Source organism: Oncorhynchus mykiss, chromosome 7 (genome assembly GCF_057628025.1).
Source record: "Oncorhynchus mykiss isolate SJ-2025 chromosome 7, ASM5762802v1, whole genome shotgun sequence".
NCBI lineage: Eukaryota > Metazoa > Chordata > Actinopteri > Salmoniformes > Salmonidae > Oncorhynchus > Oncorhynchus mykiss.
In genome coordinates this window covers 17288248-17314668 of record NC_143028.1, presented here as the reverse complement: position 1 = coordinate 17314668, position 26421 = coordinate 17288248, and the positions used below count along the sequence as shown (strand labels likewise).

Here is a 26421-nt window from a genome sequence, read left to right as displayed (position 1 = left end):
GTACATACCCAGAGTCCAACAGAGCTGCAGGAGTTGTGACCCATTTTGTTGGTTATGTTGTCGTAGTTGGGTCTAGGGGGGCATATGGGGGAGCGAATGCTGTCACTTCCAGGTTGGTGTTTGTCCCCCTGTCTGCTGAGGGTGTCAGGTTCTTGTCCAGTTCTGGAATTTAGGTCGCCAGACTAGTACATATCCCTGGGCCTTGAAATGGTTGATCTCCCCCTCTAGGATGGAGAAGCTGTCATCGTTAAAGTATGGGGATTCCATTGGGGGGATATAAGTAGCACACGAGGGCATTTTTCTCTGTAGAGATAATTTCCTTATAAAATTTCTAGCCAGATGTAAAATGTTCCTGTTTTTATTAATTTAATAGAGTGGGTTAGGTCTGCACTATACCAAATTAGCATACCCCATGAGTCTCTTCCCTGTTTCACATCTGGTACCTTCGGTGGATGGGACTTCCAGCTCTCTGAAGCCTAGAGGGCAACCAGTGGGTCCGTTTCCTTTATGCCATGTTTCTTGTATGATGACAATGTCTGTATTTTCAATTTCTTTGATGAAGTCTAGGTTGCTGATCTTTAGGCCAAAGGCAGATGACCTCAGACCTTGTATATTCCAGGATGAGATAGTAAAAGCTTTGTGTTCCATTGTGTCTAGTGTTGTTTTTGTGTGGTTTAGGCTCGGACCATGACAGTAGGTGTGAGCAAAGCATGTTTAGCATCTGATACATAGCTCTTAGGTCGCAGGATGGAGCTTGGGTGGGTGTAATAGTGGGGGTTGGCCTGTTGCTCTGCTCATGGCCTGGGCATATGTCCTGCTGTCATGTTGAGGTTCTTGCCGCAGGGGCGGGGGGCATGGGATGGGCAGAAGGAGCTTAGGTCTGATATGTGGGGGCCTTCAGTTGAATTCGGAAGTTTACATCAATTAATCAAATTTATTTATAAAGCACTTTTTACATCAGCTGATGTCACAAAGTGCTGTACAGAAACCCAGCCTAAAACACCAAACAGCAAGCAATGCAGGTGTAGAAGCACGTTGCTAGGAAAAACTCCCTAGAAAGGCCAGAATCTAGGAAGAAACCTAGAGAGGAACCAGGCTATGAGGGGTGGCCAGTCCTCTTCTGGCTGTGCCGGGTGGAGATTATAACAGAACATGGCCAAGATGTTCAAATGTTCATAGATGACCAGCAGGGTCAAATAATAATAATCACAGTGGTTGTCGAGGGTGCAACAGGTCAGCACCTCAGGAGTAAATGTCAGTTGGCTTTTCATAGCCGATCATTCAGAGTATCACTACTGCTCCTGCTGTCTCTAGAGAGTTGAAAACAGCAGGTCTGGGACAGGTAGCACGTCCGGTGAGCAGGTCAGGGTTCCATAGCCGCAGGCAGAACAGTTGAAACTGGAGCAGCAGCACGGCCAGGTGGACTGGGGACAGCAAGGAGTCATCAGACCAGGTAGTCCTGAGGCATGGTCCAGGGCTCAGGTCCTCCGAGAGAGAGAGAATGAAAGAATGAAAGAAAGAAAGAAAGAGAGAGAGAGAGAGAAAGAGAGAGAGAAAGAAAAAGAGAGAGAATTAGAGAGAGCATTCTTAAATTCACACAGGACACCGGATAAGACAGGAGAAATACTCCAGAAATAACAGACTGACCCTAGCCCCCCTACACATAAACTACTGCAGCATAAATAGTGGAGGCTGAGACAGGAGGGGTCGGGAGACACTGTGGCCCCATCCGACGATACCCCCGGACAGGGCCAAACAGGCAGGATATAACATACATACACTTAGGTTGGAGTCATTAAATCTGGTTTTTCAACAACTCCACAAATGTCTTGCTAACAACTATAGTTCTGGCAAGTCGGTTAGGACTGTGCACTTGTGCATGACACAGGTAATTTTTCCAACAATTGTTTACGGACAGATTATTTCACTTATAATTCACTGTATCAACATTCCAGTGGGTAAGAAGTTTACATACACTAAAATGACTGTGCCTTTAAACAGTTTGGAAAATTCCAGAAAATTATGTTAAGGCTTTAGAAGCTTCTGATAGTCTAATTAACATAATTTGAGTCAATTGGAGGTGTACCTGTGGATGTATTTCAAGGCCTACCTTCAAACTCTGTGCCTCTTTGCTTGACATCATGGGAAAATCAAAAGAAATCAGCCAAAAAATTGTAGCCAAGAAATTATAGACCTCCACAAGTCTGGTTCATCCTTGGGAGCAATTTCCAAACGCCTGAAGGTACCACGTTCATCTGTACAAGCAATAGTACGCAAGTATAAACACCATGGGACCACGCAGCCATCATACCACTCAGGAAGGAGACGTGTTCTGTCTCCTAGAGATTAATGTACTGTGGTGCGAAAAATGCAAATCAATCCCAGAACAACAGCAAAGGACCTTGTGAAGATGCTGGAGGAAACAGGTACAGAAGTATCTATATCCACAGTAAAACGAGTCCTATATCGACATAACCTGAAAGGCCGCTCAGCAAAGAAGAAGCCACTGCTCCAAAACTGCCATAAAAAAGCCAGACTACAGTTTGCAACTGCACATGGGGACAAAGATCGTACTTTTTTGAGAAATGTCCTCTGGTCTGATGAAACAAAAATAGAACTGTTTGGCCATAATTACCATCGTTATGTTTGGAGTAAAAAGGGGGATGCTTGCAAGCCGAAAAACACCATCCCAACCGTGAAGCATGGGGTGGCAGCATCATGTTTTGGGGGTGCTTTGCTGCAGGAGGGACTGTTGCATTTCACAAAATAGATGGCATCATGAATAAGGAAAATTATGTGGCTATATTGAAGCAACATCTCAAGACATCAGTCAGGAAGTTAAAGCTTGGTCGCAAATGGGTCTCCCAAATGGACAATGACCCCAAGCATACTTCCAAAGTTGTGGCAAAATAGCTTAAGGACAACAAAGTCAAGGTATTGGAGTGGCCATCACAAAGCCCTGACCTCAATCCCATAGAACATTTGTGGGCAGAACTGAAAAAGTGTGTGCGAGCAAGGAAGCCTACAAACCTGACTCAGTTACACCAGCATTGTCAGGAGGAATGGGCCAAACATCACCCAACCTATTGTGGGAAGCTGATGAAAGGTTACCCAACACGTTTGACCCAAGTTAAACAATTTAAAGGCAATGCTACCAAATACCTATTGAGTGTATGTAAACTTCTGACCCACTGGGAATGTGATGAAAGAAATAAAAGCTAAAATAAATCACTCTACTATTATTCTGACATTTCACATTCTTAAAATAAAGTGGGGATCCTAACTGACCTAAGACAGGGAATTTTTACTAGGATTAAATGTCAGGAATTGTGAAAAACTGAGTTGAAATGTATTTGGTTAAGGTGTATGTAAACTTCTGACTTCAACTATATATAGGGTGTGGCCAGGGTTTGCTTGGGGTGGTCTTGGGTGTGGCTGGCGATGCTGTGGCCTCGGTGCAGGTCCTTCAGGAGGGGGTCTCACTGGTCTGGGAGGTTTGTCCGTTGCTCTGTTTGCTGCTGTCTGAGGTGCTGTGGCTACGGTTGAGGGTGACATCCTTCACGGTCCTGGCAAAAGTTGGGATTGCTGCCTTGTAGAGGTGGACCTGGTCGTAAAGGCTATTAAAATCCAGGGTGGAGTGGTGGGCCAGGTAGACTTTAGGTTTTGAGGCACAGTCTCGCAAAATGCTGGGTGAAAGTATTTTCATGGTAGCAGGGTGGAGATAACCACTTGTTCAATCACTCCATTGAGTGCTGTAGCCACCATTTCATGCTGTGCCCTCAGGTCATTTGTGCCTGTGTGAATTTTGATGTGCCTGGGGGACCGTAGTCTGTCTTCTGACAACAGCTGCAGGGCATGCCTAGTGTTTGGACACCAGAGTTTAGCCACTTTGTGTTTGGGAAAAAGTTTATCCTCTTGAATGTATTTGCCATTTGAGTCAATGAGGAGCACAATCTCTGGCTTTTGTGTATCCTTAGTGGATATGTGGGGGTTGTCAAGAGAGATATCAGGGGAGCTGACAGGGGGCCTGTAAGGGGGGTGTGGGGTCTGTTGGGTTGGTGGGTCCTGTGTTGTCTGTCCCATTGTGGTGTTGAGATTGTGGTCCGGGTCTGAGGTGGGCTGTTCTGCTGGCTGTGAAACTCTCCTGCCATTGTTGGGCTGAAGAGTTTTCACACCTCTCACTTCGCACTTCAGTGCTAATTGAAGTTGCAGCCAGGTCAGTTCTGTCCTAGCAGTTTGGTAGCTTATGTAACTGATGTGAAATGGCTAGCTAGTTAGCGGGGTGCACGCTAATAGCGTTTCAATTGGTGACATCACTCGCTGTGAGACCTTGAAGTAGTTGTTCCGTTTGCTCTGCAAGGGCCGTGGCTTTTGTGGAGCGATGGGTAACGATGCTTCAAGGGTGACTGTTTTCTGTGTGCAGAGGGTCCCTGGTTCGAGCCCAGGTAGGGGCGAGCAGAGGGACGGAAGCTATAATGTTACATTAGTAGCCTTATTTATTAAGATGTATATAACAAAATAGTCTTTGAATTTTTTGGGCTTCAGAAGTAGGTTCAGACTTAACATTACTCACTCAGTTTTGTGTAGGATGGTATTTCCAGGTTCCACTGTGTTTCTTCTGCAGGTTTTGGTTTGTTCAAAATTGATTTGCCAGATGCGCCGAATACAACAGGTGTAGTAGACCTTACCGTGAAATGCTTACTTACAAGCCCTTAACCAACAATGCAGTTCAATAAATGGAATTAAGACAATATTTACTAAATAAACTAAAGTGAATTTTAAAAAATTAGAATCAAAAAGTAACAAGAAAAGTACATAACAATAACGCGGATATATACAGGGGGTACCGGTACCGAGTCCAAGTCCTTTGTAGTGCAGTCTTGCTGCGTTTCTATGAACTTTTTCTTTCCACCTCCACTCTGCTCTGTCTCTAACATAGTTAACGTAATACCCTGTTATGCAGATAGTGAGACTGATGACATCATAGGAGAGAGAGAGAAAGACAGAGAGAAGGGATGAGAGAAAGAGAGAGAGGTAGTGAGCTCATGGGCTCCTGAGTTCTTCTGCAAAAAGATAGAAATAGAGTTGGATCAATGTAGATACATTTTTTTGCAAGGACTTATACAGGATACTAACTATTACTACTTAGTGCTGATGACAATATGGTACTGTAATGGCAAATGGACGACTTCATCTCTATAGTACTGGGACAGACAGGACCACAGGTGTGTCCAAGATGTGAGCAGCGGCCCTGGGTGGTGTCTGCTTTGTGTTTGACCTGGGCCTGGGGGTCAGTGAGAGACAGCTAAAGCCTTTGTTTCTTCGATCATCTGAAACAAAAGAGGGAACATTTATTCGGGCTCAACAGCCAAATGTACGGGCCATTTACTGAAGAGCAGGTCCATCAATAGTCAAAGAAACACAGGCTCTATGTCATCCCTCTGGCAGCGGTACTGCACCCCTTCAAGTTGTGAGTGGATTTCATAAATCATGAAAGCTGATTACAATTAAGTCTGTAGAGTTAAAGTGGGAATTCTTTCAGAGGGAAACCAGTGAACTAACAGGGGATTTCCCACACACAACCAGATGGTTCTCCTTTTAGCAAGAGAGGGACCATGACTGTATAATAATCCCCAGAGCTACGTTTGAAAATGTTTACTCTTGGAAGACAGATCCCTAATCTGTCCTGACCTAGTTCTAAGTTCTTATCCCCTTCCCAAATTGCACCCTATTCCCTTTGTAGTGCACTACTTTTGCCCAGGGCCCATACACTACGGCTGCATCTTAAATCACACCCTATTTCCAATATCGTGCATTATTTGGGATGCATCCATAGTCTTTTCTCAAACGTATAAGTCATATTCTACAAGATTCCGATGGATTTTGAGCTTCTCTTTATTTAAAAATGTATAAAATTCCTATACATCAAGAGTCTTTTAAAGACAAATAATTTAAGAATGAGGGCATGTGAAACCATATTAGTATTATTGTATGTGCTGATGTTGACACCTATGAGGGTTGCAATCAGATCTAAACCATATTGCATGTACATTCATCACAGTAAACGGTACTGTGCGAGTCTCTCCTGTAAATAGCAGGGTTACGAGTCCTTAAAAATACTTTTGGTTAAGATAGTAAGATGATATGGATGATTGGGAAACAGTTATTCAAACACCAGCCATGGTTGCTTAGGCCCCTGAAATCGTCCTCATTTCAGCAATATTAGTTATTTTCTGTATCATTTCGAATATTTTCATGAAATCGAACATAAGATATTTAGCTATGCTTATCAAAACAGTTTGACATAAATTGTCATTGTCAGCGCAGAAGATTTAAAGTCCTTCATAGCAAAGTCTTTTTTGATGAGTGAAAAATGGCTGTGTCACAAAATGGCGGTTGAAATGCCGCTGAAACATGGCCTTGAATGATGTCACAGGACAGATACCAGTTGGAAAATGTATCTTTACTTTGCATTGACAGTGATTCAAAGGCTCTCCAACATCATGTGGATGGATGAAAAGTATTGGCTGTGCTCAGCTCCTTTGGCAGTTTCTTGGGCATATGATGAAAACCTATTTGTCTAAGGCTAATCAGAACACATGTAGATAGGTGGCTTTAGTATCGACCCCTATCACGTTCCTGGCGGTGCATTTGTAGAAGCCCTGGTCTCTCTGCGTGGGGTTCTGGATGATGAGAGAACCTTGTGGGTGGAGGTACTTGTTGCCAAAGAGGCGTGGCTGGGCACTGACCGCTAGCCGCGTCCTATCCGGCGTCTCCCAGGCAATCTCAGCTCGGGGGATCCCCGTGGCAACACAGTTCAGCTGGACCGCCACGCCGTGGCGAGCGTATATCACGGGAGGCGAGCCATTGGTGATGCGAGGCAGGTACGCAATGACGATGACGGGCACGGAGAGCAGGGCGCTGCCGTACTCGTTGGCAGCTCGGCAGATGTAGGAGCCGCGGTCGTAGACGGATGCCTGCTGGATGGCGAGCGTCCCATTGGCTAGGACGGCGTAGCGACCGGCTCTCTGTGTCCGCCCCAGGACCACCCCACTGGGCAGGGTCCACGTTAGCCGGAGGGGGTCCCCCGTGGAGAGACAGTGGAGTTGGAGGCTCTCCCCATTCATAATACTGATGGGGGAGTTGTAGCGGTTATTGATCTCTGGTTTCCTCTCCGGGGCTAAAGTAATAGAACGTTCCACTAGCCCGGCGACATTCCTCGCCAGGCAGCGGTACATACCACTCTCAGAGACAGAGGGATTAGTGATGACCAAGGAACCGTCAGGTCGGTGGAAGAACTTGGAGAACTGGGCACCGCTCATGAGGGGGGAACCATTAGGGAGGATCCAGGTTACTGTTGGGGGTGCTGGGCCTCCTTCAAAGGAGCAGTTCAGGGTCATGGTACTGCCTACCGTTAGAGAGAGGCTCTCTGTTTTGGGCCCTCTGAGCTGCGGCCTCTCTACCATCTCTCTAACCTCCAGGTGGACCATCAGCCTGGCCTCCCCGCCCTCGTTGCGTGCGATGCAGGCCAGCTGAGCTGAGTCGGTCCCCTTCGGCGAACGTATATCCAACGTACCGTTACGATGCACCGTCATTCTGCTGCCGTAGTATGGCGCCGGGAGAACGATGTTCTCCGGTAACACCCACATGACCTGGGGGATGGGTGTCCCCACGGCCTCGCAGGCCAGCATGGTGCGCTGGTCCCTTATAGCCGTCACTCTGATAGTGTTGACCATACCTCTCAGTCCGTTGATGGTCGGCGGCGTCACCAGGACGTCCACCCTGGTGACTTTGCGGTCCTGGCCGGCACTGTTCCTAGCTGTGCAGGTGTAGTTACCAGCATCAAAGTGTTGTGCCTTCTGGACCACTAATGTACCATCATTATGGACCTGGTACTTAGCGGGGGAGGAGGCAATGGCCCGGTTAGTGGGGGAGAGCCACGTGATGACTGGGGTCGGCTCTCCCTTGGCGCTGCACTTCAGAGACACGGTCTCCCCATAAAGAACCCTGATGACTTCAGGGCTTTGAGTTTTGTCTCTGATGATCGGAGGGTCCGCCACCACCTTGACGTGAACCTTCATCTCATCCTTCCCTATCTGGTTCTCAGCGTAGCAGGTGTAGTCTCCTTCCTCTCTCATCCCCACGTCGTTGGCGTACAACGTCCCGTTGTCGAACACCACGTATCTGGGGGGTGGGAGGGGTTGGGTGATTGTTTGAAAATTGTACTGGGATCCTTATCGACTCTGCAGTTAATGTGCTTCAATAACAGATTGGGTGTACATACTGTATTATGTGATTGAATAACGGTATGTGTGAAGTTGAATACCAAGTACCTGCGGGTGCGCCCACCTCTAGCCCTACTATCCGTCTGTTTCAGTGTGTTGATCATGGTGCCGTCTGGCAGAGCCCAGCGGATCTCAGGGTTGGGGAGGCCAGACGCTACACAGTCCACCTTCAGGTCTCCTCCATACATCACCTTCAGATTCAAAAATATTTATTGTCTATCCAATCGTACATTAGACAGAAAAACAACTGAAATATTTGCATGACAACCAAGGTTCTGCCCCATATTGCACCCTAACCCCTATATAGTGCACTCTTTTTCACTAAGGCCCATAGGGCTCGAGTCAAAAGTAGTGCACTGTACAGGGAATAGGGTGCCATTTGGGATGTGCCCCATTATTTACATAGAAGCCTAAGACAAAAGACAGACCTTCTGACTGGCCAGCAGCTGCTTCTGCTCGATCTTGGCCGGCTTGGTCAGCACGCTAACCCTCAGAAGCATGTAGTCGTCCCCCATCTTGTTTCGGGCCACACACAGGTAGTCCCCATCATCTTTCTCTGTCATGGCCTGGATGGCCAGAGAACCATTGGTGAACACCTTTATTCTGGGGTCGAAGCTGAACCCCCCCCCCAACAAAAACAAGTTGTTATTGTTTGTGAATAACAGTATGTCCTGCTGTTAATAGCAACCATTTTAGGTATTTTTTTAATGGTTTTTCAGCTAAACTTTAGGGAATAGAAAATGTGCCTGTATGATTTCACAGTAAACCTTCTCACAGTTGACATACAGTGCCTTCAGAAAGTATTCATACCCTCAACTTATTCCACATTTTGTTGTGCTACAGCCTGAATTCAAAATGGATTAAATATTTTTTTTCCCACTCATCTACACACAATACCCCATAATGACAAAGTGTAAACATGTTTTTAGAAATCTTTGCTAGTATATTGAAAATAGAATACACACATATTTAATTTACATAAGTATTCACACCCTTGAGTCAATACATGTTAGAATCACATTTGGCAGCGATTACAGTCTTTCTGGGTAAGTCTCTAGGAGCTTTGCACACCTGGATTGTGCAATATTTGCACATTATTATTTAAATAATTCTTCAAGCTTTGTTAAATTGGTTGTTGATCATTTCTAGACAGCCATTTTCAAGTCTTGCCATACATTTTCAAGCCGATTTAAGTCTAAACTGTAACTAGGCCACTAAGGAACATACTTGGTAAGCAACTCTAGTGTATATTTGGGCTTGTGTTTTAGGTCAGGGAGTCCTACTGTAAGGTGAATTTGTCTCCCAGTGTCTGTTGGATAGCAGACTGAACCAGGCTTTCCTCTAGGATTTTGCCTGTGGTTAGCTCTATTCCCATCGCTTTCTATCATAACTGATAGATATGATGAGTGGTACTCAGTGATGTGTTGTGTTGGATTTTCCCCAAATATAACGCTTTTGTATTTAGGACATAAAGTGAATTTGTTTGCCACATTTTTTGCAAACAGGATGCATATTTTGGAACATTTTAATTCTGAACAGGCTTCCTTCTTTTCACTCTGTAATTTAGGTTAGTATTGTGGAGTAACTACAATGTTGTTGATCCGTCCTCAGTTTTCTCCTATCACAGTCACCATTGGCCTCATGGTGAAATTCCTGAGCGGTTTCCTTCCTCTCTGGCAGGAAGGACGCCTGCATCTGTATAGTGACTGGGTGTATTGATACACCATCCAAAGTGTAATTAATAACTTCACCATGCTCAAAGGGATATTCAACGTCTGCTTTTAACATTTTTACTCATCTACTAATAGGTGCCCTTCACCACAAAGCATTGGAAAACCTCCCTGGTCTTTGTGATTGAATCGGTGTTTGAATTTATTGCTCGACTGTGGGACTTTGTAGATAAGTGTATGTGTGGGATACAGAGATGTGGTAGTCATTTACAAATCACGTTAAACACCATTATTGCACACAGACCATGCAACTTATTATGTGACTTTTTCCTGCCCTAACAAATGGGTTGAATACTTATTAACCCAAGACATATCAGCTTTTCATTTTTAATTCATTTGTAAAAATGTCTAAAAACATAATTCCACTCTGACATAATGGCATATTGTGTGTAGGCCAGTGACATAAAATCTCAATGTAATCCATTTTAAATTCAGGCTGTAACAAAACTAAATGTGGAAAAAGTACTGTACACACAGACGATGGCCTGAAGGGCATATTAGACAGTGAGTGAAAAAGATGCCAGAAGATGCATACCTGTACTGGGAATCCACTAGTTTCTTAGAGGGGGTCCTCCAGACGATCCTGGGCTCTGGTTTTCCTGTGGCAATGCAGTCGAGCCTCAGCAGCCCCCCATAGACCACGTCAGTCCTCTGGGGAGACGAGGAGGTAATCCTGGCCTCGGTGGAGGATGGGAGTCTCAGTACTGTCAGAACGCTGGTTCTCCTGGAGGCTCCTACCGCATTACTGGCCACACACTCATATATCCCCGCATCGCCTTTGCCTAGCCCACGGATGTACAGGGTCCCGTTGGGGAAGACAAAGAAATGACGGCCGTTGACGAACTGCGAGGTGAGGAGCTGGACTCCGTTGGGCGTGGTCCAGCGGATGATGGGAGTAGGGGCTCCTTTGGCGGTGCAGTGGATGTAGGCCGTGCTGCCCTCGGGGAGGGACACGTTCTCATAGCGAGGTTGCTGGATGACTGGAGCCAAGGCTGCCACATGGAGACGGACAGAGACTGTGTCGGCTCCCGCCACGCTGCTGCCGATACATTTATAGATCCCTCTGTCTGTGTAGCTGGCCTGAGTTATCCGGAGAGTACCGTTACCGAGGAGGTCCACGCGCTTGGGGCCAGACTGAGGGCCGGGCTGGAGGCCACTGGCTGGGTTGGCAGGGCCCGGGGCTGGGGGGGCAGTGAGGTGGACCCTGTCAGGCAGCACCCAGGTGACCCGGGGCATGGGATGTCCCTGTACCTGGCACTCCAGATCGATGCCGTCCCCGTGGTACACGGTAGCATCGCGGTAGCGCGGCTGGAGCACTCTGGGATGCTGGGCCAGCACCATCAGGGAGACCACCATCTTGTCCACGCCATACTGGTTCTGGACCATACAGAGGTACTGGCCTCGGTCCTGGGGCTGGCTGTTACGGATGATAAACGTGCCGTTGGGATGGACCTCGAACCTCTGGACCCGAGTGTTCTGGGCTACTGTCGCTCCTGCATGAATGAAAATAACACATGCTTAAAGACATCGAGTAGATTAAAACAATGCAGATAAAGGATTATTTCTACAACATGTTGTCTGTTGAAAAACAAGAATGGAGCATAGCTTATATCATTACAAATAGGATTCTCCTTTTTTTGTTACATTAACAGGCTTACATACAGTGGTGTAATTCTGTAACAGAGTGAAGGAGGATGTTCTATGAAGAGGGGAGAACAGAAAATTAAGTACTGGTATACATACCAGTGGAGACTCTCGTCCAGGAGAGGAAAGGCTTGGGCTCCCCTACAGCCACACAGGGCAGCTGTGCATCCATCTCTGCATTCACTGTCACTGTCTGCACATCCACGTTGGTGATCCGGGGCTTCCCTCTTACAGCAGGACCTGCTACGGAGGGTCTCTGACCACCTCCCGACACCCCACCTGATAACCCCTGTGTCTGGGTAGGGGTCTCTGTCCTCTGGCCCCCACTAGATGGACTCTGAGGCTTCGACGAAGACACAAATGAAGTCTGAGAAAGGCTCATTGTGGTGGTGGGAGTGAGAGTGGTTGTGGTGGTCGTCTGTTTGACCATCTGAGTGTTTGCGTTTGTGACTGTCCTGTGCCTGTGGGGTGTTCTGGGTTCTGTGGTGGTTGGTTTAACACCGGTGACTGGATCAGGCTTGATGTCAGTTGACTCTAGTTTAGTCGTGGTGTGGGAGTCGGCTGGTGGTGGTTGTCTGTCGGGGTCAGATCTGGTGATTAGGATGGAGTCTCCTCTGTTGAGGATCGGGTTGTTCCTCTGGTCGGGTTGAGAGATGAGGACACTCTCTCTGTGACTGTCTGGGATGTGGTTGGAGTTGGAGGGAACCTCCACTGTTCTGGATGAAGGTTGGGTCCTGACCCTAGTGGATGGAGTCCCCTTTAGTACAGGGATCTGGGGCTTCACCCTAGAGGGGAAAACTACAGATGCCCTAACTGATGTGGAGGTGACAGGTGACATAGTTGGAGTAACGCCCTTTGTTGTCGTAGCAGCAACAGAAACCGCAACATTTTCCAATGGTGTTCGGTCTTTGCCTGTGGCGGAAGTGCTTTCTCTGACGTTATAGTGCCCATCAAAGGTTGTTCCGGGCTTAACAGTGACTGTTTCAGAAGGATCAGAGCCGCGATAAGAGCTTTCAGATGTCACCGGCATTTCAGTGGTGCTAACCCGAGCCTTCTCATGTTCTGCCTCTTCATTGAAGGGCTCTTTTGTTGAGGCACCCGGGGCGTGTGTTGTGCCGTGTGCTCTGGTTATTTCATGCCGGATAGATGGAGACACGCTGTCAATCTCTTTGACCGGCACTTTTTTAACCTCAGTCGTACCTTCTGTATATCGATTGTCTGGTGTGTTGGGCTGTCCATCTGGTAGCACTCCCGGTCGAGTGTTGCGATTCTCCGGGGACTTGTCAGGACTTGGGACAGGGTGAAGGTCTACAGTAGCGCTGCCTCCCCTTTGTGTTGTCTCGGTTGGTTTAACTGCAGGAAGGGGGATGCTTGTAAATTTCCCCTGACTGGCTGTCGTGTGCACATCCGAGTGCTCTGGGACTGGGCTCTGAGTGTTCGGAGTCTGAGAGGCTCTTTCTGTGGCTGTTCTGTGATGGCTACTCTGGGATGACTGTTTATATGTTTCTGTTAAAGAGGTTGTGGGAGACGCCGGTGGGGCTGTTGTGCTCCTGAACAGTGGTTTGGCGTGTGGTGAAAGGGTGCCCTTTCGAGTTGTAGGCTTCACTGAAGGGTCACTCCTGTCTTGGTATAAAGAGACTCCTGTGTTCTCTTCGTGACTCACTCTGCCTGATGACGTTGCTTGGCTGCCCATCGATGGAACTGCGGTATTAAACCTGTCCGTCATGCTTTTGGCCTTGTCGAACGCTTCTATTTTAGTCCACGTGGCAGTGGTTGCCTTGGTAGTTGTTGGGAGCGCGTCCTTAGGTGTGGCTGCGGTTGTAAAATCACTTCTCAACGGATTGTTAGGCTTTGGCTTCTTTCTGCCCGTATTGGGCCGTCTTCTCCTGCCCCCACCCCCATTCCTCCTCCTGGAGTTCTGGTTTCTGAGTCGAGTAGCCACCTCACCTGGAGTTTCCTTCCTTATATACACAGCTGAAGTGAGCTCGGCCGTGGGAGAGGGTGCGGGGAGTGGAAGATGGGTTATATTCGACGTTGCATGCTGCTTTAGCTGAGTACGTGTTTCTAGCTCAGCAGTTGTGCGCCGAGTCTCGGTGAGAGAGTGATCAAATTCATCGCTCTCCGTCTCCGATTCAGAGTACCCTCTAACTGCGGTGGTGGTGAGTGACGGGTCAAGTCCAGCTCTGTCTGAATATGCGTCACCTCCTTCATTATAGCTGTTAAAAACACTGGGTCCGTTAGCGTCTTCCGCCCCCTGATTATCCTCAGACGTGGGTGAGATATCAGACTCTGTAACCGCTTCACCATCTGTAGCCGAAGCGGTGGGGGTGGTGCTTTGATTTTCTCCTTGTAAAGAACCGTGGTATGAAGAACTGGTCCAGACGTTCACACGCAGCTGACCCAGGATCTGGGAGTGTGTGGGTGTGACTGTGTGCCTGCCTGGCGTCTTTGTGTGCGTGACAGTGTTACTGGGCTGCTGGGGAACAGATGTGACCGGCTGCGTGAAACGAGCATGATTTGTGCCTCTATCCGTATCGGAGTCTGTGGTGTAAGTAGTGTGTTGAGTGGGTGTATGCGGTATAACAGTGGGTGTGTATAGCTCTTTCTCCTCTTCCTCGTGGAGGTCGTCTATTGACCCCTCTATGTTGCCCGGAGACTCTGTCTGCTTAGCACTGGCGGTTGTCGTTGACTCCTGATTCTTCTTTGTGGTGAGGTGAGTTGAGCTGGGTGTTATGATAATGTTACCCTGTCCGTTCTTGTCACGGATTTTGGCCAAAATGTCCGCCCACTTCTCCGGGTCTATATTTTTGTTTGCCACGTTAATCCTCCTCCTCGTCTCCACTGTGTTTTTCTTGCCTTCGTCATTAGTCCCTGTCGTGGTTGGTTTCCTAGGTGCAGCAGGTCGCCTCCATGTGTTTCTAAATGGATGTCCTCCACCCCTGTTTGAACCTTGACCTCTCCGCCGATTCATTAGCTCCACACGGCTCGGGGGTGAGGATGAGGAGGAAGAGGGGACTTCCTCCTGTGCGTCCTCATTGTCCCCTGATGCCTCCTCAGTGGCCTCCATGGGGGCTTTGACCCTGGTGTTGACCCCTGAAGCGGACTGTGGCCTCATTCTCCTCAGTGGTCGCATCTCTGCTCCTAACTGTCTGGTGAGAGTCACCTTAGTAGCCAGGGAATACACACCATGCTGGTTCATGGCCACACACTTATAATATCCACTGTCTGTCAGTCGACTCTCTGGGACTCTCAGAGTTCCGTTGGAATACACCAGCGCTCTAGAAGAGTTGGCTCTGTGACTCACTATGTTGCTGTCAGGAAGGATCCAGTTAATCTCAGGGTCAGGAGAGCCAGACACGACACAGTTCAGAGTGAGCGGGACACCGGTGAACCCCTCTACGAGGGTAGGCGCCGTCTCATCCCCTCCAAGAGGAGGAGGACTGGAGGACTCCTCGACCGTCAGGCGGAAAGGTAGGACACTGAGGTCGTCAGAGACCTGGGCGATACAGTAATATATCCCCGAGTCTGAGTGTCCTACAGCTTTAATATCCAACCTGCCGGTGCTCGACACTGACACCCTGTTGTCTGGGTTGCTGTACGGTGCCTCCAGCTGGGTCCCGTCTGGCAGCATCCAGCGAACCGCCGTGTCTCCTGAGCTCAACACGTTACAGTCCATTACAGCAGGGCTGCCCACTACAACACTCAGCGCCATCCTGGTAGTGTTTGTGTTCTCTATCATGACCCATGTCCTGCGTTGTCTGCGCTCCAGCTCAGGCTCCACGATCTGTGTGAGGTGGGTGCTGAGGATCAGCTTGACGCTCTTCCCAGTGGACTGGGGCCTGTTCAGCTGCAGGTCCACAGAGCTCTGCATCAGCCAGGATGGTTGAGCTACCATGTTAGCCTTAACCCCTGTGTAGTACAACGCATCTCTCTCCAGGTCCTGCCTGTACCTGGAGATCAAGAAGTTTGAGTTTATTAGAAAAAAACATAACATAGCAGTATGAAATTAGATGCTCTATATCACGTATTGAACTCAAGGCCCATTCAATCCGGCCTGCGGGTGGATTGATTATTATTAATATATAGAGTACCAGTCAAAAGTTTGGAAACACCTACTAATCTTTCTTTATTTTTACTATTTTCTACCCTGTAGAATAATAGTGAAGATATCAAAATGACTAAATAACACATATGGAATCATGTAGTAACCAAAAAAGTGTTAAAACAAATCAAAATAGATTTTATATTTGAGATTCTTCAAAGTAGCCACCATTTGCCACGATGACAGCTTTGCACACTCTTGGCATTCTCTCAACCAGCTTCGCCTGGAATGCTTTTCCAACAGTCTTGAAGGAGTTCCCACATATTTTGAGCACTTGTTGGCTGCTTTTCCTTCACTCTGCAGTCCAACTCATCCCAAACTATCTCAATTTGGATGAGGTCGGGTGATTGTGGAGGCCAGGTCATCTGATGCAGTACTCCATCACCCTCCTTCTTGGTCAAATAGCCCTTACATAGCCTGGAGGTGTTTTGGGTCATTGTCCTGTTGAAAAACAAATGATAGTCCCACTAAGTGTAAACCAGATGGGATGACGTATTGGTGCAGAATGCTGTGGTAGACATGCTGGTTAAGTGTGCCTTGAATTCTAAATCAGTCACCAGCAAATCACCCCCACACCATCCCACCTCCATGCTTCATGGTGGGAACCACACATGCAAAATCATCCGTTCAACTACTCTGCATCTCACAAAGACACAATGGTTGGAACCAAAAATCTCAAATTTGGACTCATCAGACCAAAGACAGATTTCCACTGATCTAATGTCCATTGATCATGTTTCTTGTCCCAAGCAAGTCTCTTCTTATTATTGGTGTCCTTTAGTAGTGGTATCTTTGCAGAAATTTGACCATGAGGGCCTGATTCACGTAGTCTCTTCTGAACAGTTGATGTTGAGATGTGTCTGTTACTTGAACTCTGTGAAGCATTTTTTTGGGCAGTAATTTCTGAGGCTGGTAACTAATGAACTTATCCTCTGCAGCAGAGGTAACTCTGGGTCTTCCATTCCTGTGGCGGACCTCATGAGAGCCAGTTTCATCAAAACGCTTGATGGTTTTTGCGACTGCACTTGAAGAAACTTTCAAAGTTCTTGAAATTTTCCAAACTGATTGGCTCAAATGCATTAAGAAGGAAAGAAATTCCACAAATTAACTTTTAACAAGGCACACCTGTTATGCATTAGGGGGCGCTATTAAAATTTTGGGATGAAAAACGTTCCCGTTTTAAACAAGATATTTTGTCACGAAAAGATGCTCGACTATGCATATAATTGACAGCGTTGGAAAGAAAACACTGACGTTTCAAAAACTGCAAAGATATTGTCTGTGAGTGCCACAGAACTGATGTGACAGGCGAAACCCAGATAAAAATCCAACCAGGAAGTGCCGCATTTTTTGAAACTGCCTCATGCCAATGACTCCTTATATGGCTGTGAATGAGCTACGAATGAGCTTACGTTTTCCACGTATTCCCCAAGGTGTCTACAGCATTGTGACGTCTTTTTAGGCATTTCCATTGAAGAATGGCCGTAAGGGACCATATATAGCATGTGGTCACATGGTGTCTCCCGCAGAAAATCTCGCGTAAAATACTGAGGTAGCCATTTTTCCAATCACTTCTTATGGGAAACCAATTGCCTCGACGGATATATTATCGAATATATATGTTAAAAACACCTTGAGGATGGATCCTAAACAACGTTTGACGTGTTTCTTTCGATATTATGGAGCAAATTTTGAAAAAAGTTTGGCGTTATAGTTGCAGCATTTCTCAGCCAAGCATGATGAAGAAACGGGAGCTATTTCGCCTACAAAAATAATCTTTTTAGAAAAAAGGAACATTTGCTATCTAACTGGGAGTCTCCTGAGTGAAAGCATCTGAAGTTCTTCAAAGGTAAATTATTTAATTTGGTTGCTTTTCTTATTTTCGTGAAAATGTAGCCTTCTGCCAGCAGAGCTAGCATAGTATTATGCCATGATACATTTACACAAATGCTTGTCTAGCGTTGGCTGTAACGCATATTTAGAAAATCTGAGATGACAGTGTTGTTAACAAAAGGCTAAGCTTGTGTTTGAATATATTTATTTCATTTGCGATTTTCATGAATAGGAAAAGTATTTATGTCCGCTGCGTCATGCAAATTCGTTTGAGGCTATGATTATGCTCCCGGATCCGGGATTGCTCGTCGCAAGAGGTTAATTGAAATGCATTCCAGGTGACTAACTCATGAAGCTGGTTGAGAAAATGCCAAGCGTGTGCAAAGCTGTCATCAAGGCAAAGGGTTAAAGAAGAATCAAATAAAGATTATATTTTGATTTGTTTAACATGTTTTTGGTTACTACATGATTCCATATGTGTTATTTAATAGTTTTGAGGTCTTCACTATTATTCTACAATGTAGAAAATAGAGGGGAAAAAAGAAAAACCCTGGAATGAGTAGGTGTGTCCAAACTTTTGACTGGTACTGTATATTTATATATTTTTGTGGGAAAAAAAACAATCTCAATCATTATTTAAATGACTAAAACCAAATCAAGACTGTGTAGAAATAATAATGGACCTACATTTACAGTCTCTTCACTCTGTCCAGCTAGCTAACAGTCATCGAAACGAAAGCTAGACAGTCAGGGAGCATCGAGGACAATGTTTTACACATTTTAATGGCAAGGAAATACAATACATTTTAAGTGTGGCCCTCCGGACCTCAGTGAAGACTGAATGTGGCCCTTGGGGGAAATGACTTTGACAACTGTGCTCTGTATTGAGGACCACTCTGAAATGAACATAAAAAATCACATACGGGCAAATCCTAACTTCCACAAACGTTCACGTGCATTGATCTCAATGCACAACTAAGTGAAAATGTTACTCAAGTAGAAGCTGGAATTTGGCCCATAATGATCAGTTAAAAAGCGGTTTCTTAATCCAGCCTACCTGTAGCTGGGCACCGGCTCCTTAGTCAGCATGATCTCTCTCTGCAGGTGAGCGGGCGTGTCGCTATAGTAGGCGATCAGCTTCCAGAGTCTCTCATAATCGTCCCTGTTGATGGGACACTCCAGATCCACGGAGATACTCACATTAGAGGCCAGCTGCAGTGGGTTGACCTGCTCCCAGCTGACCTTAGACAACTCTCTGCGGGGCTCTCCGACGCTGCACTCCAGATCCACTTTGTTCCCATGTTCGTCCGTCAGGCCTAAGGTAATGTTGCCAAATGGCCCCTTGAACTCCTCCAGGGTCATGACCTCTGTCTCGGTGTCCTCTGGGGACGTAGGTTGATCAGGGGAGGTGATAACAGGGCTGGAGCAGCCCAGTGTGTCCAGGCCCAGGACTTCTTTCATTCGTAAGTTCTTTGGGGAGTAACACATAAGGCAGAGCTGACCTCCTGGGTAGGCCCTGTCCTTTTTACACTTCAGCACACCTATGAAGAAAGGAAGACGAGAGGGAACATTAACATCATTATTCGATGTTTGCAATTCCGAGTGTGAAGTTTGGTTAGGTTTGGACATACATTTTCAAGGCACAAATGTGTACAATGACAGCTGCATTATGCTTTGAGCATTGATCTAATTGTATCTGCCATCACTGACAAATACGTACATTCACTGAGTAGCTGGTAAATAAAATACCTAACCTGGTGAGTTTTTGTCCCAGTCGGGGAACCACTTCATCCTGCAGTCACATGTCCAAGGATTCCCATGCAGGAAGAGGTTCTCCAGCTGGGGCATTCCTCCCAGCAGCTTCTGGGGCAGCGAGGTCAGGCTGTTCTCCGACAGGTACAGGTGCCTGATGAATCGATAAGGAGACAGGAGGGACATTATAACGTTAGCTTCAATCATCTTGGCTCCATCTCAATTACTCCTTCCGTGATTCCTCACATCCTATTTCCTTGCCTCATTTTCAACTGCATTAGAGAAGGTCCCGCCCCTCTGACCTTCTACAATGGGTTTTGAGAAGACGGTGAGGAGAGAGGACGCAAAGAATCGAGGAAAGATGAATTGAGAAAGTGCCCGATACTAAGATAAAACGGATAAAATATTGTCCAGAGCATTATGGGTACTGTAGTTCATCATGCTCGGCTTCACCGGAGGGTGGAGACGTGGAAGTGTCCCATCATGGAAAAGGTGGAAAAGGTAGAGGGGTGGAGCTGCTGCAGTCTGTTCCCCTCCAGCTGTAGGAGACGTAGGGAGGTGAGGCCCTGGAAGGTGTCTGGGTGAATGAACTCCAGACGGTTGTGGTCCAGGTGGAGTCTGGTCAGAGACCACAGACCCTGGAGAGTGTGTCTGTTGATCTCCTTCAGTTTGTTATAGCTCATCTTCAGCATCTGAGGGGAAGAAAGGCAGAGGTAAGGGAGTTATCATCCTAATACAATAGAGCAGGGTTTCCCAAACTTCAAATAACCAACTCATCATCAAGCTTTGATTATTTGAATTCAGCTGTGTAGTTCTAGGCCAAAAATACAAAACATGCACTCAGAGGGGCCCCAGGGTGCGGGACTGAGTTTGGGTAACTCTGGAATAGATTATAGTAAAATAGAGTAGAATATAATAATAGAATGGAACAATTGCCTGGTACTATACTGTATAACCTACTTTACAGTACTGAGGTGATATATCATGTTAATCAACATTTCCTGTTTATTACTGGAAGCACAGCCACGAGCTGTCCAATGACACGAGCCTACCAGACGAGCTAAATTACTTCTATGCTCGTTTTGAGGCAAGCAACACTGAAGCATGCATGAGACTAGTCAAGGACCATATCACCTCCACCCTACCTGACACCCTAGACCCACTCCAATTTGCTTACCGCCCAAATAGGTCCACAGACGATGCAATCTCAACCACACTGCACACCGCCCTAACCCATCTGGACAAGAGGAATACCTATGTGAGAATGCTGTTCATTGACTACAGCTCGGCATTCAACACCATAGTACCCTCCAAGCTCGTCATCAAGCTCGAGACCCTGGGTCTCGACCCCGCCCTGTGCAACTGGGTACTGGACTTCCTGACGGGCCGCCCCCAGGTGGTGAGGGTAGGCAACAACATCTCCTCCCCGCTGATCCTCAACACTGGGGCCCCACAAGGGTGCGTTCTGAGCCCTCTCCTGTACTCCCTGTTCACCCACGACTGCGTGGCCACGCACGCCTCCAACTCAATCATCAAGTTTGCGGACGACACAACAGTGGTAGGCTTGATTACCAACAACGATGAGACGGCCTACAGGGAGGAGGTGAGGGCCTTCGGAGTGTGGTGTCAGGAAAATAACCTCACACTCAACGTCAACAAAACTAAGGAGATGATTGTGGACTTCAGGAAACAGCAGAGGGAACACCCCCCTATCCACATCGATGGAACAGTAGTGGAGAGGGTAGCAAGTTTTAAGTTCCTCGGCATACACATCACAGACAAACTGAATTGGTCCACTCACACAGACAGCATTGTGAAGAAGGCGCAGCAGCGCCTCTTCAACCTCAGGAGGCTGAAGAAATTTGGCTTGTCACCAAAAGCACTCACAAACTTCTACAGATGCACAATCGAGAGCATCCTGGCGGGCTGTATCACCGCCTGGTACGGCAACTGCTCCGCCCTCAACCGTAAGGCTCTCCAGAGGGTGGTGAGGTCTGCACAACGCATCACCGGGGGCAAACTACCTGCCCTCCAGGACACCTACACCACCCGATGTCACAGGAAGGCCATAAAGATCATCAAGGACATCAACCACCCGAGCCACTGCCTGTTCACCCCGCTATCATCCAGAAGGCGAGGTCAGTACAGGTGCATCAAAGCTGGGACCGAGAGACTGAAAAACAGCTTCTATCTCAAGGCCATCAGACTGTTAAACACCCACCACTAACATTGAGTGGCTGCTGCCAACACACTGACACTGACTCAACTCCAGCCACTTTAATAATGGGAATTGATGGGAAATGATGTAAATATATCACTAGCCACTTTAAACAATGCTACCTTATATAATGTTACTTACCCTACATTATTCATCTCATATGCATACGTATATACTGTACTCTATATCATCGACTGTATCCTTATGTAATACATGTATCACTAGCCACTTTAAACTATGCCACTTTGTTTACATACTCATCTCATTTGTACATACTGTACTCGATACCATCTACTGTATCTTGCCTATGCTGCTCTGTACCATCACTCATTCATATATCCTTATGTACATATTCTTTATCCCCTTACACTGTGTACAAGACAGTAGTTTTGGAATTGTTAGTTAGATTACTTGTTGGTTATTACTGCATTGTCGGAACTAGAAGCACAAGCATTTCGCTACACTCGCATTAACATCTGCTAACCATGTGTATGTGACAAATAAAATTTGATTTGATTTGATTTGATTTGATTTGAGCATCAGCTGTTACGGATGACTGTGTGATCACGCTCTCCATAGCCAATGTGAGTAAGACCTTTAAACAGGTCAACATTCACAGACGTAGTACTAGGATGTGTACTCCAATTATGCGCTGACCAACTGGCAAGTGTCTTCAATTACATTTTGACTACCGACCCGTAGCACTCACGTCTGTAGCCATGAAGTGCTTAATAAGGCTGGTAATGGCTCACATCTACACAATTATCCCAGAAACCCTAGACCCACCATAATTTGCATACTGCCCCAACAGATAAACAGATGATGCCATCTTTATTGCACTCCACACTGCCCTTTCCCACCTGGACAAAAGGAACACCTACGTGAGAATGTTATTCATTAACTACAGCACAGCGTTCAACAACATAGTACCCTCAAAGCTCATCACTAAGCTAAGGACCTTGGGACTAAACACCTCCCTCTGCAACTGGATCCTGGACTTCCTGACGGGCCGCCCCCAGGTGGTAAGGGTAGGTAACAATACATCTGCCACGCAGACCCTCAACACGGGGGCACCTCAGGGAGTCGTGCTCAGTCCCCTCCTGTACTCCCTGTTCACTCATGACTGCATAGCCAGGGACGACTCCAACACCATCATTAAGTTTGCCGACAACGATGAGACAGCCTATACAGAGGAGGTCAGAGACCTGGCCGTGTGGTGCCAGGATAACAACCTCTCGCTCAACGTGATCAAGACAAATTAGATAATTTGGACTACAGGAAAAGGAGAACCAAGCACACCCCCATTCTCATCGACAGGGCTGTAGTGGAGCAGGCTGAGAGCTTCAAGTTCCTTGGTGTCCACATCACCAACAAACTATCATGGTTCAAACACACCAAGACAGTTGTGAAGAGGGCATGACAAAGCCTATTCCCCCTCAGGAGACTGAAAAGACTTGGCAGAGCCTCAAAAAGTTCTACATCTGCACCATTGAGAACATCACTGCCTGGTATGGAAACTGCTCAGCCTCCGACCGCAAGGCACTACAGATGGTAGTGCGTACGGCCCAGTACATCACTGGGGCCAAACTTCCTGCCATCCAGGACCGCTATACCAGGCGGTGTCAGAGGAAGGCACAACAAATTGTCAAAGACCCCAGCCATAGACTGTCCCCCCCCCCCCCCCCCCCCACAACCCCTCTTTTACGCTGCTGCTACTCTCTGTTTATTATCTATGCATAGTCACTTTAATTCTACCTACATGTACATATTACCTCAATTACCTGGACTAACCGGTACCCCCTGTATATAGCCTCCACATCGACTCTGTACCGGTACCCCCTGTATATAGCCTCCACATTGACTCTGTACCGGTACCCCCTGTATATAGCCTCCACATTGACTCTGTACCGGTATCCCCTGTATATAGCCTCCACATTGACTCTGTACCGGTACCCCCTGTATATAGCCTCGCTACTGTTATTTTACTGCTGCTCTTGAATTATTTTTTATTTTATTTTTTACTTAACACTTATTTTTCTTAAAACGGCATCGTTGGTCCAGGGCTTGTAACTAAGCATTTCACTGTAAGGTCTACCTACACCTGTTGTATTCGGCGCATATGACAAATAACATTTGATTTGTACCTGTAAGGACATGAGATCCTTAAAGACCCCGTTGGGAATGTTGTGGAGATCATTCCCATGCATCATCAGAAGCTCCAGCTTCCTCAACCCAGCCAGAGAGGTCTGAGTCACATGGTTTATGGTGTTAAACCTACAGGAAACAACAACGACACAAAAGCAATTCATGACTGACTATTAAGGTACTTGACTTGTTCTTTGTGGAGCAAAGTGCCTTCATTTCTGACTGTATAAGAAGAAATGGCTAAAGACCTGACTGAACTTAAGACCTCTGGATCAAAACATTGTCAATGAAAGTGGCAGTTGGGGACATATACAGTGGGCGGGCCTTTCTGTTATTTTAAAGAAATGGCTAAAGCTCATATGTAAAATTACTCACTAAAAAGCATGGGGTATATAATAAGCATATAATAAGATTAGATAAGGCCTCACTGTAGGCATATTGCATTATGCACATTTACTTGTGAGTTGCAGAGAGATTAATTTCAGGCACATGCTCAGCACATGTACTTACTTAACTGTAAACAATTCCAAAGGCCTCTGATGAAAAGTGAATATTTGATAGCTTTTTAAAAAAATGTATTGGCCTACAATGCACATGCATAAATACAAATCGTATACTTTATGCACATACTGCACGTCTATAGGTATAAGTTATTGTGCATGACGCTTGTTTTTTAGGCCTATGGTCTCATTGCGGGTCATTGAATAAAGTCAATCCAACAGGCTTACCCCAGGTTCATGCGCTCCACTTGTCTGGGTATGCCGGCGGGCACCGAGAGCAGGGAACGGAACGTGCAGTGCACCTCTGTGGCCTGAGGGCACGTGCACTGGCGCGGGCAGGGGAGACTTGTAACTGGCACCATCAGCACGGACAGTATCAATATGAATGCGGCGGAACGGTCCATCTTCAGCTGCGCATCCATCCACCACAAAAAGGTATCTACCTCCTATCACTGGAGGGTTACAGATTCATTTTTAGCTCATTTCAGTAGTACCCAAACACAAATGAAAAGGTGAGCTCTGACAAAACACTTCACTGTAGAGAAAAACGTTTGACTATGCGCGAAATTAGTGACCTCTGTATGAACGCATCTTTACGCACATCAAACATGGCATGACCTGAACCGAAAGGAAAATGTTAAACATCTCACCTTAGATTTTTTTATAAACTTTTATTTAGATCCAGACTCACTGTATCCCATTTTACCATGGCTTTGGTGTCTCAACGCCACTCCTCACGAAGCGCATAACTCCATAGTTATACAGTCCTATAATGACAAAACTCCCCAAAGAATAAAATAGTTACAACAAATTCCGATGTCAAATCCGTAGACAGAAATGCGCACAGAGCTTCGATAGACTGTTTGAAGTATCCGTTTTGTTTCGTGTGTAGCCCCTTGAGAAACTTTGCAAATAAAATGTAACTTCTGCCCAAAACTGTACAGTGCAGGATGCGCCTTCCACCGACAGCGAGGGGTGAGTGATTGGCTAATCGTTTCCAACATACAGTCAGTCTTGAGAAGCAGAAGGACCCAAGGAGGGGTAATAAAATGAGAGAGACGTAAGAGACGGCAACTGCTGAAATCGGCTACAGTAGGTCGTTACAATAAGGATATCGTTTTTCCATTCAACTACGAGCATAATCATTGTGTCATCACATTGACAGTTGGCCACTTCCAGGAATCGCTGCTTGAGGACTATCTTCATTAAATTCATGAATTCATTTATAAAAATGAAGTGAGATACCACAGGCTACATCTTTTCTCTGTTGTACTTCTCTACTGTAGACCATCATGTGAGGTAACCTACTAAGTGAAGGGAGCAGACAGACCAAGGTAAAGTTTATGTTGGTTTTACAGCCCTGTCATTTAACATCTCATGCTCCATCACAGTACTGTATCAGCAAGCACATGTGTCATTTGCAAGCATTCCAGGAACCACAAAAAGTATGTCACACTGGCCAATCTATCCCCATATCCCCTTAGTTGATTTGGTGTTAATAGGACAGCCTTGTAGAACATGTAAATCAGATCAAGTGTGTGTGAGTGTGTGTGTGTGTGCTTGTAGGGTGAGATCTATATAAAAGTTCAGAAAACCTGTTCCCTGGGGACTGACCTCACAATAATCCTTTAACCCACACGTGGGAAGCCTTGTGGCTGAGGGAGGCAGCGGACCCTATTGACCTACTGTGTGTGATCATGCCAACCTTGAGGAGCGAAGAGTTAAACGTTTCCCAGGGAGTCAGAGAGCTGAGAAGCCTGTGTGTTTATTGAAATTATACCTTCCCCTCATAGAATAATTACTGGTCCAATCCTTTTGCCAAGAGTGGAAAGATATCATTGTGAATTATGGCTATACACTTGCATTGCTTTACCTTATGCAAGTTAATACAAAGTGTTATCTTAACATGCCATTAATATTATTTTTAGCTTTCTAGTGTAGAAGCAGATACAGCATAATTAAAACTCATAACTTGTATTTGGCATTTTCATTTTAAAATCCTGTGCTATGCAGAAGGTGGGGAAAACACACGGTATTTATGATACACAAAGAAATCTCCTGCAGAAAGGTATTTTGCTTGTTTAATTAAAATAATTGTGTTTATTTAAGAAACCCCAAGTGGGTTAATTGTGTTTACAGTGTTTAATATTTGAAACAGGACTTGTTCCTTAGTCTCTCTATCGCACGCGCGCGGTCTCGCTCTCTTGCTAAA

At 46.3% G+C, this 26421-nt stretch overlaps 1 protein-coding gene across 1 annotated transcript; it reads right to left on the bottom strand.

Moving 5' to 3' along the window:
* Positions 1-5877: 5877 nt before the first annotated feature.
* Positions 5878-25768, bottom strand: LOC110527509 (matrix-remodeling-associated protein 5). Its single transcript, XM_021608825.3, has 11 exons — positions 24860-25768; positions 24438-24661; positions 23709-23838; positions 19800-20038; positions 19349-19500; positions 18652-19135; positions 11759-15609; positions 10551-11508; positions 8714-8900; positions 8334-8476; positions 5878-8184 (listed from the first exon to the last, which is right to left on the bottom strand). The coding sequence occupies exons 2-11, from the start codon at positions 24629-24631 to the stop codon at positions 6591-6593; spliced, it is 7932 nt and encodes a 2643-aa protein (XP_021464500.3). The 5' UTR covers positions 24632-24661; positions 24860-25768; the 3' UTR covers positions 5878-6590.
* Between the last annotated feature and the right edge of the window lie 653 nt (positions 25769-26421).

What these genes read in the sequence shown, in the direction of transcription:
- LOC110527509 (XM_021608825.3), bottom strand. Translation starts at nt 24,631, where the DNA reads ATGGATGCGCAGCTGAAGATGGACCGTTCCGCCGCATTCATATTGATA. An exon ending in GAGCCGGTGCCCAGCTACAG is followed by an intron (nt 15,610 to 18,651) that starts GTAGGCTGGATT and finishes CTTGATCTCCAG; the next exon opens with GTACAGGCAGGACCTGGAGA. An exon ending in CTAGTGGATTCCCAGTACAG is followed by an intron (nt 8,901 to 10,550) that starts GTATGCATCTTC and finishes GGGGGGGTTCAG; the next exon opens with CTTCGACCCCAGAATAAAGG.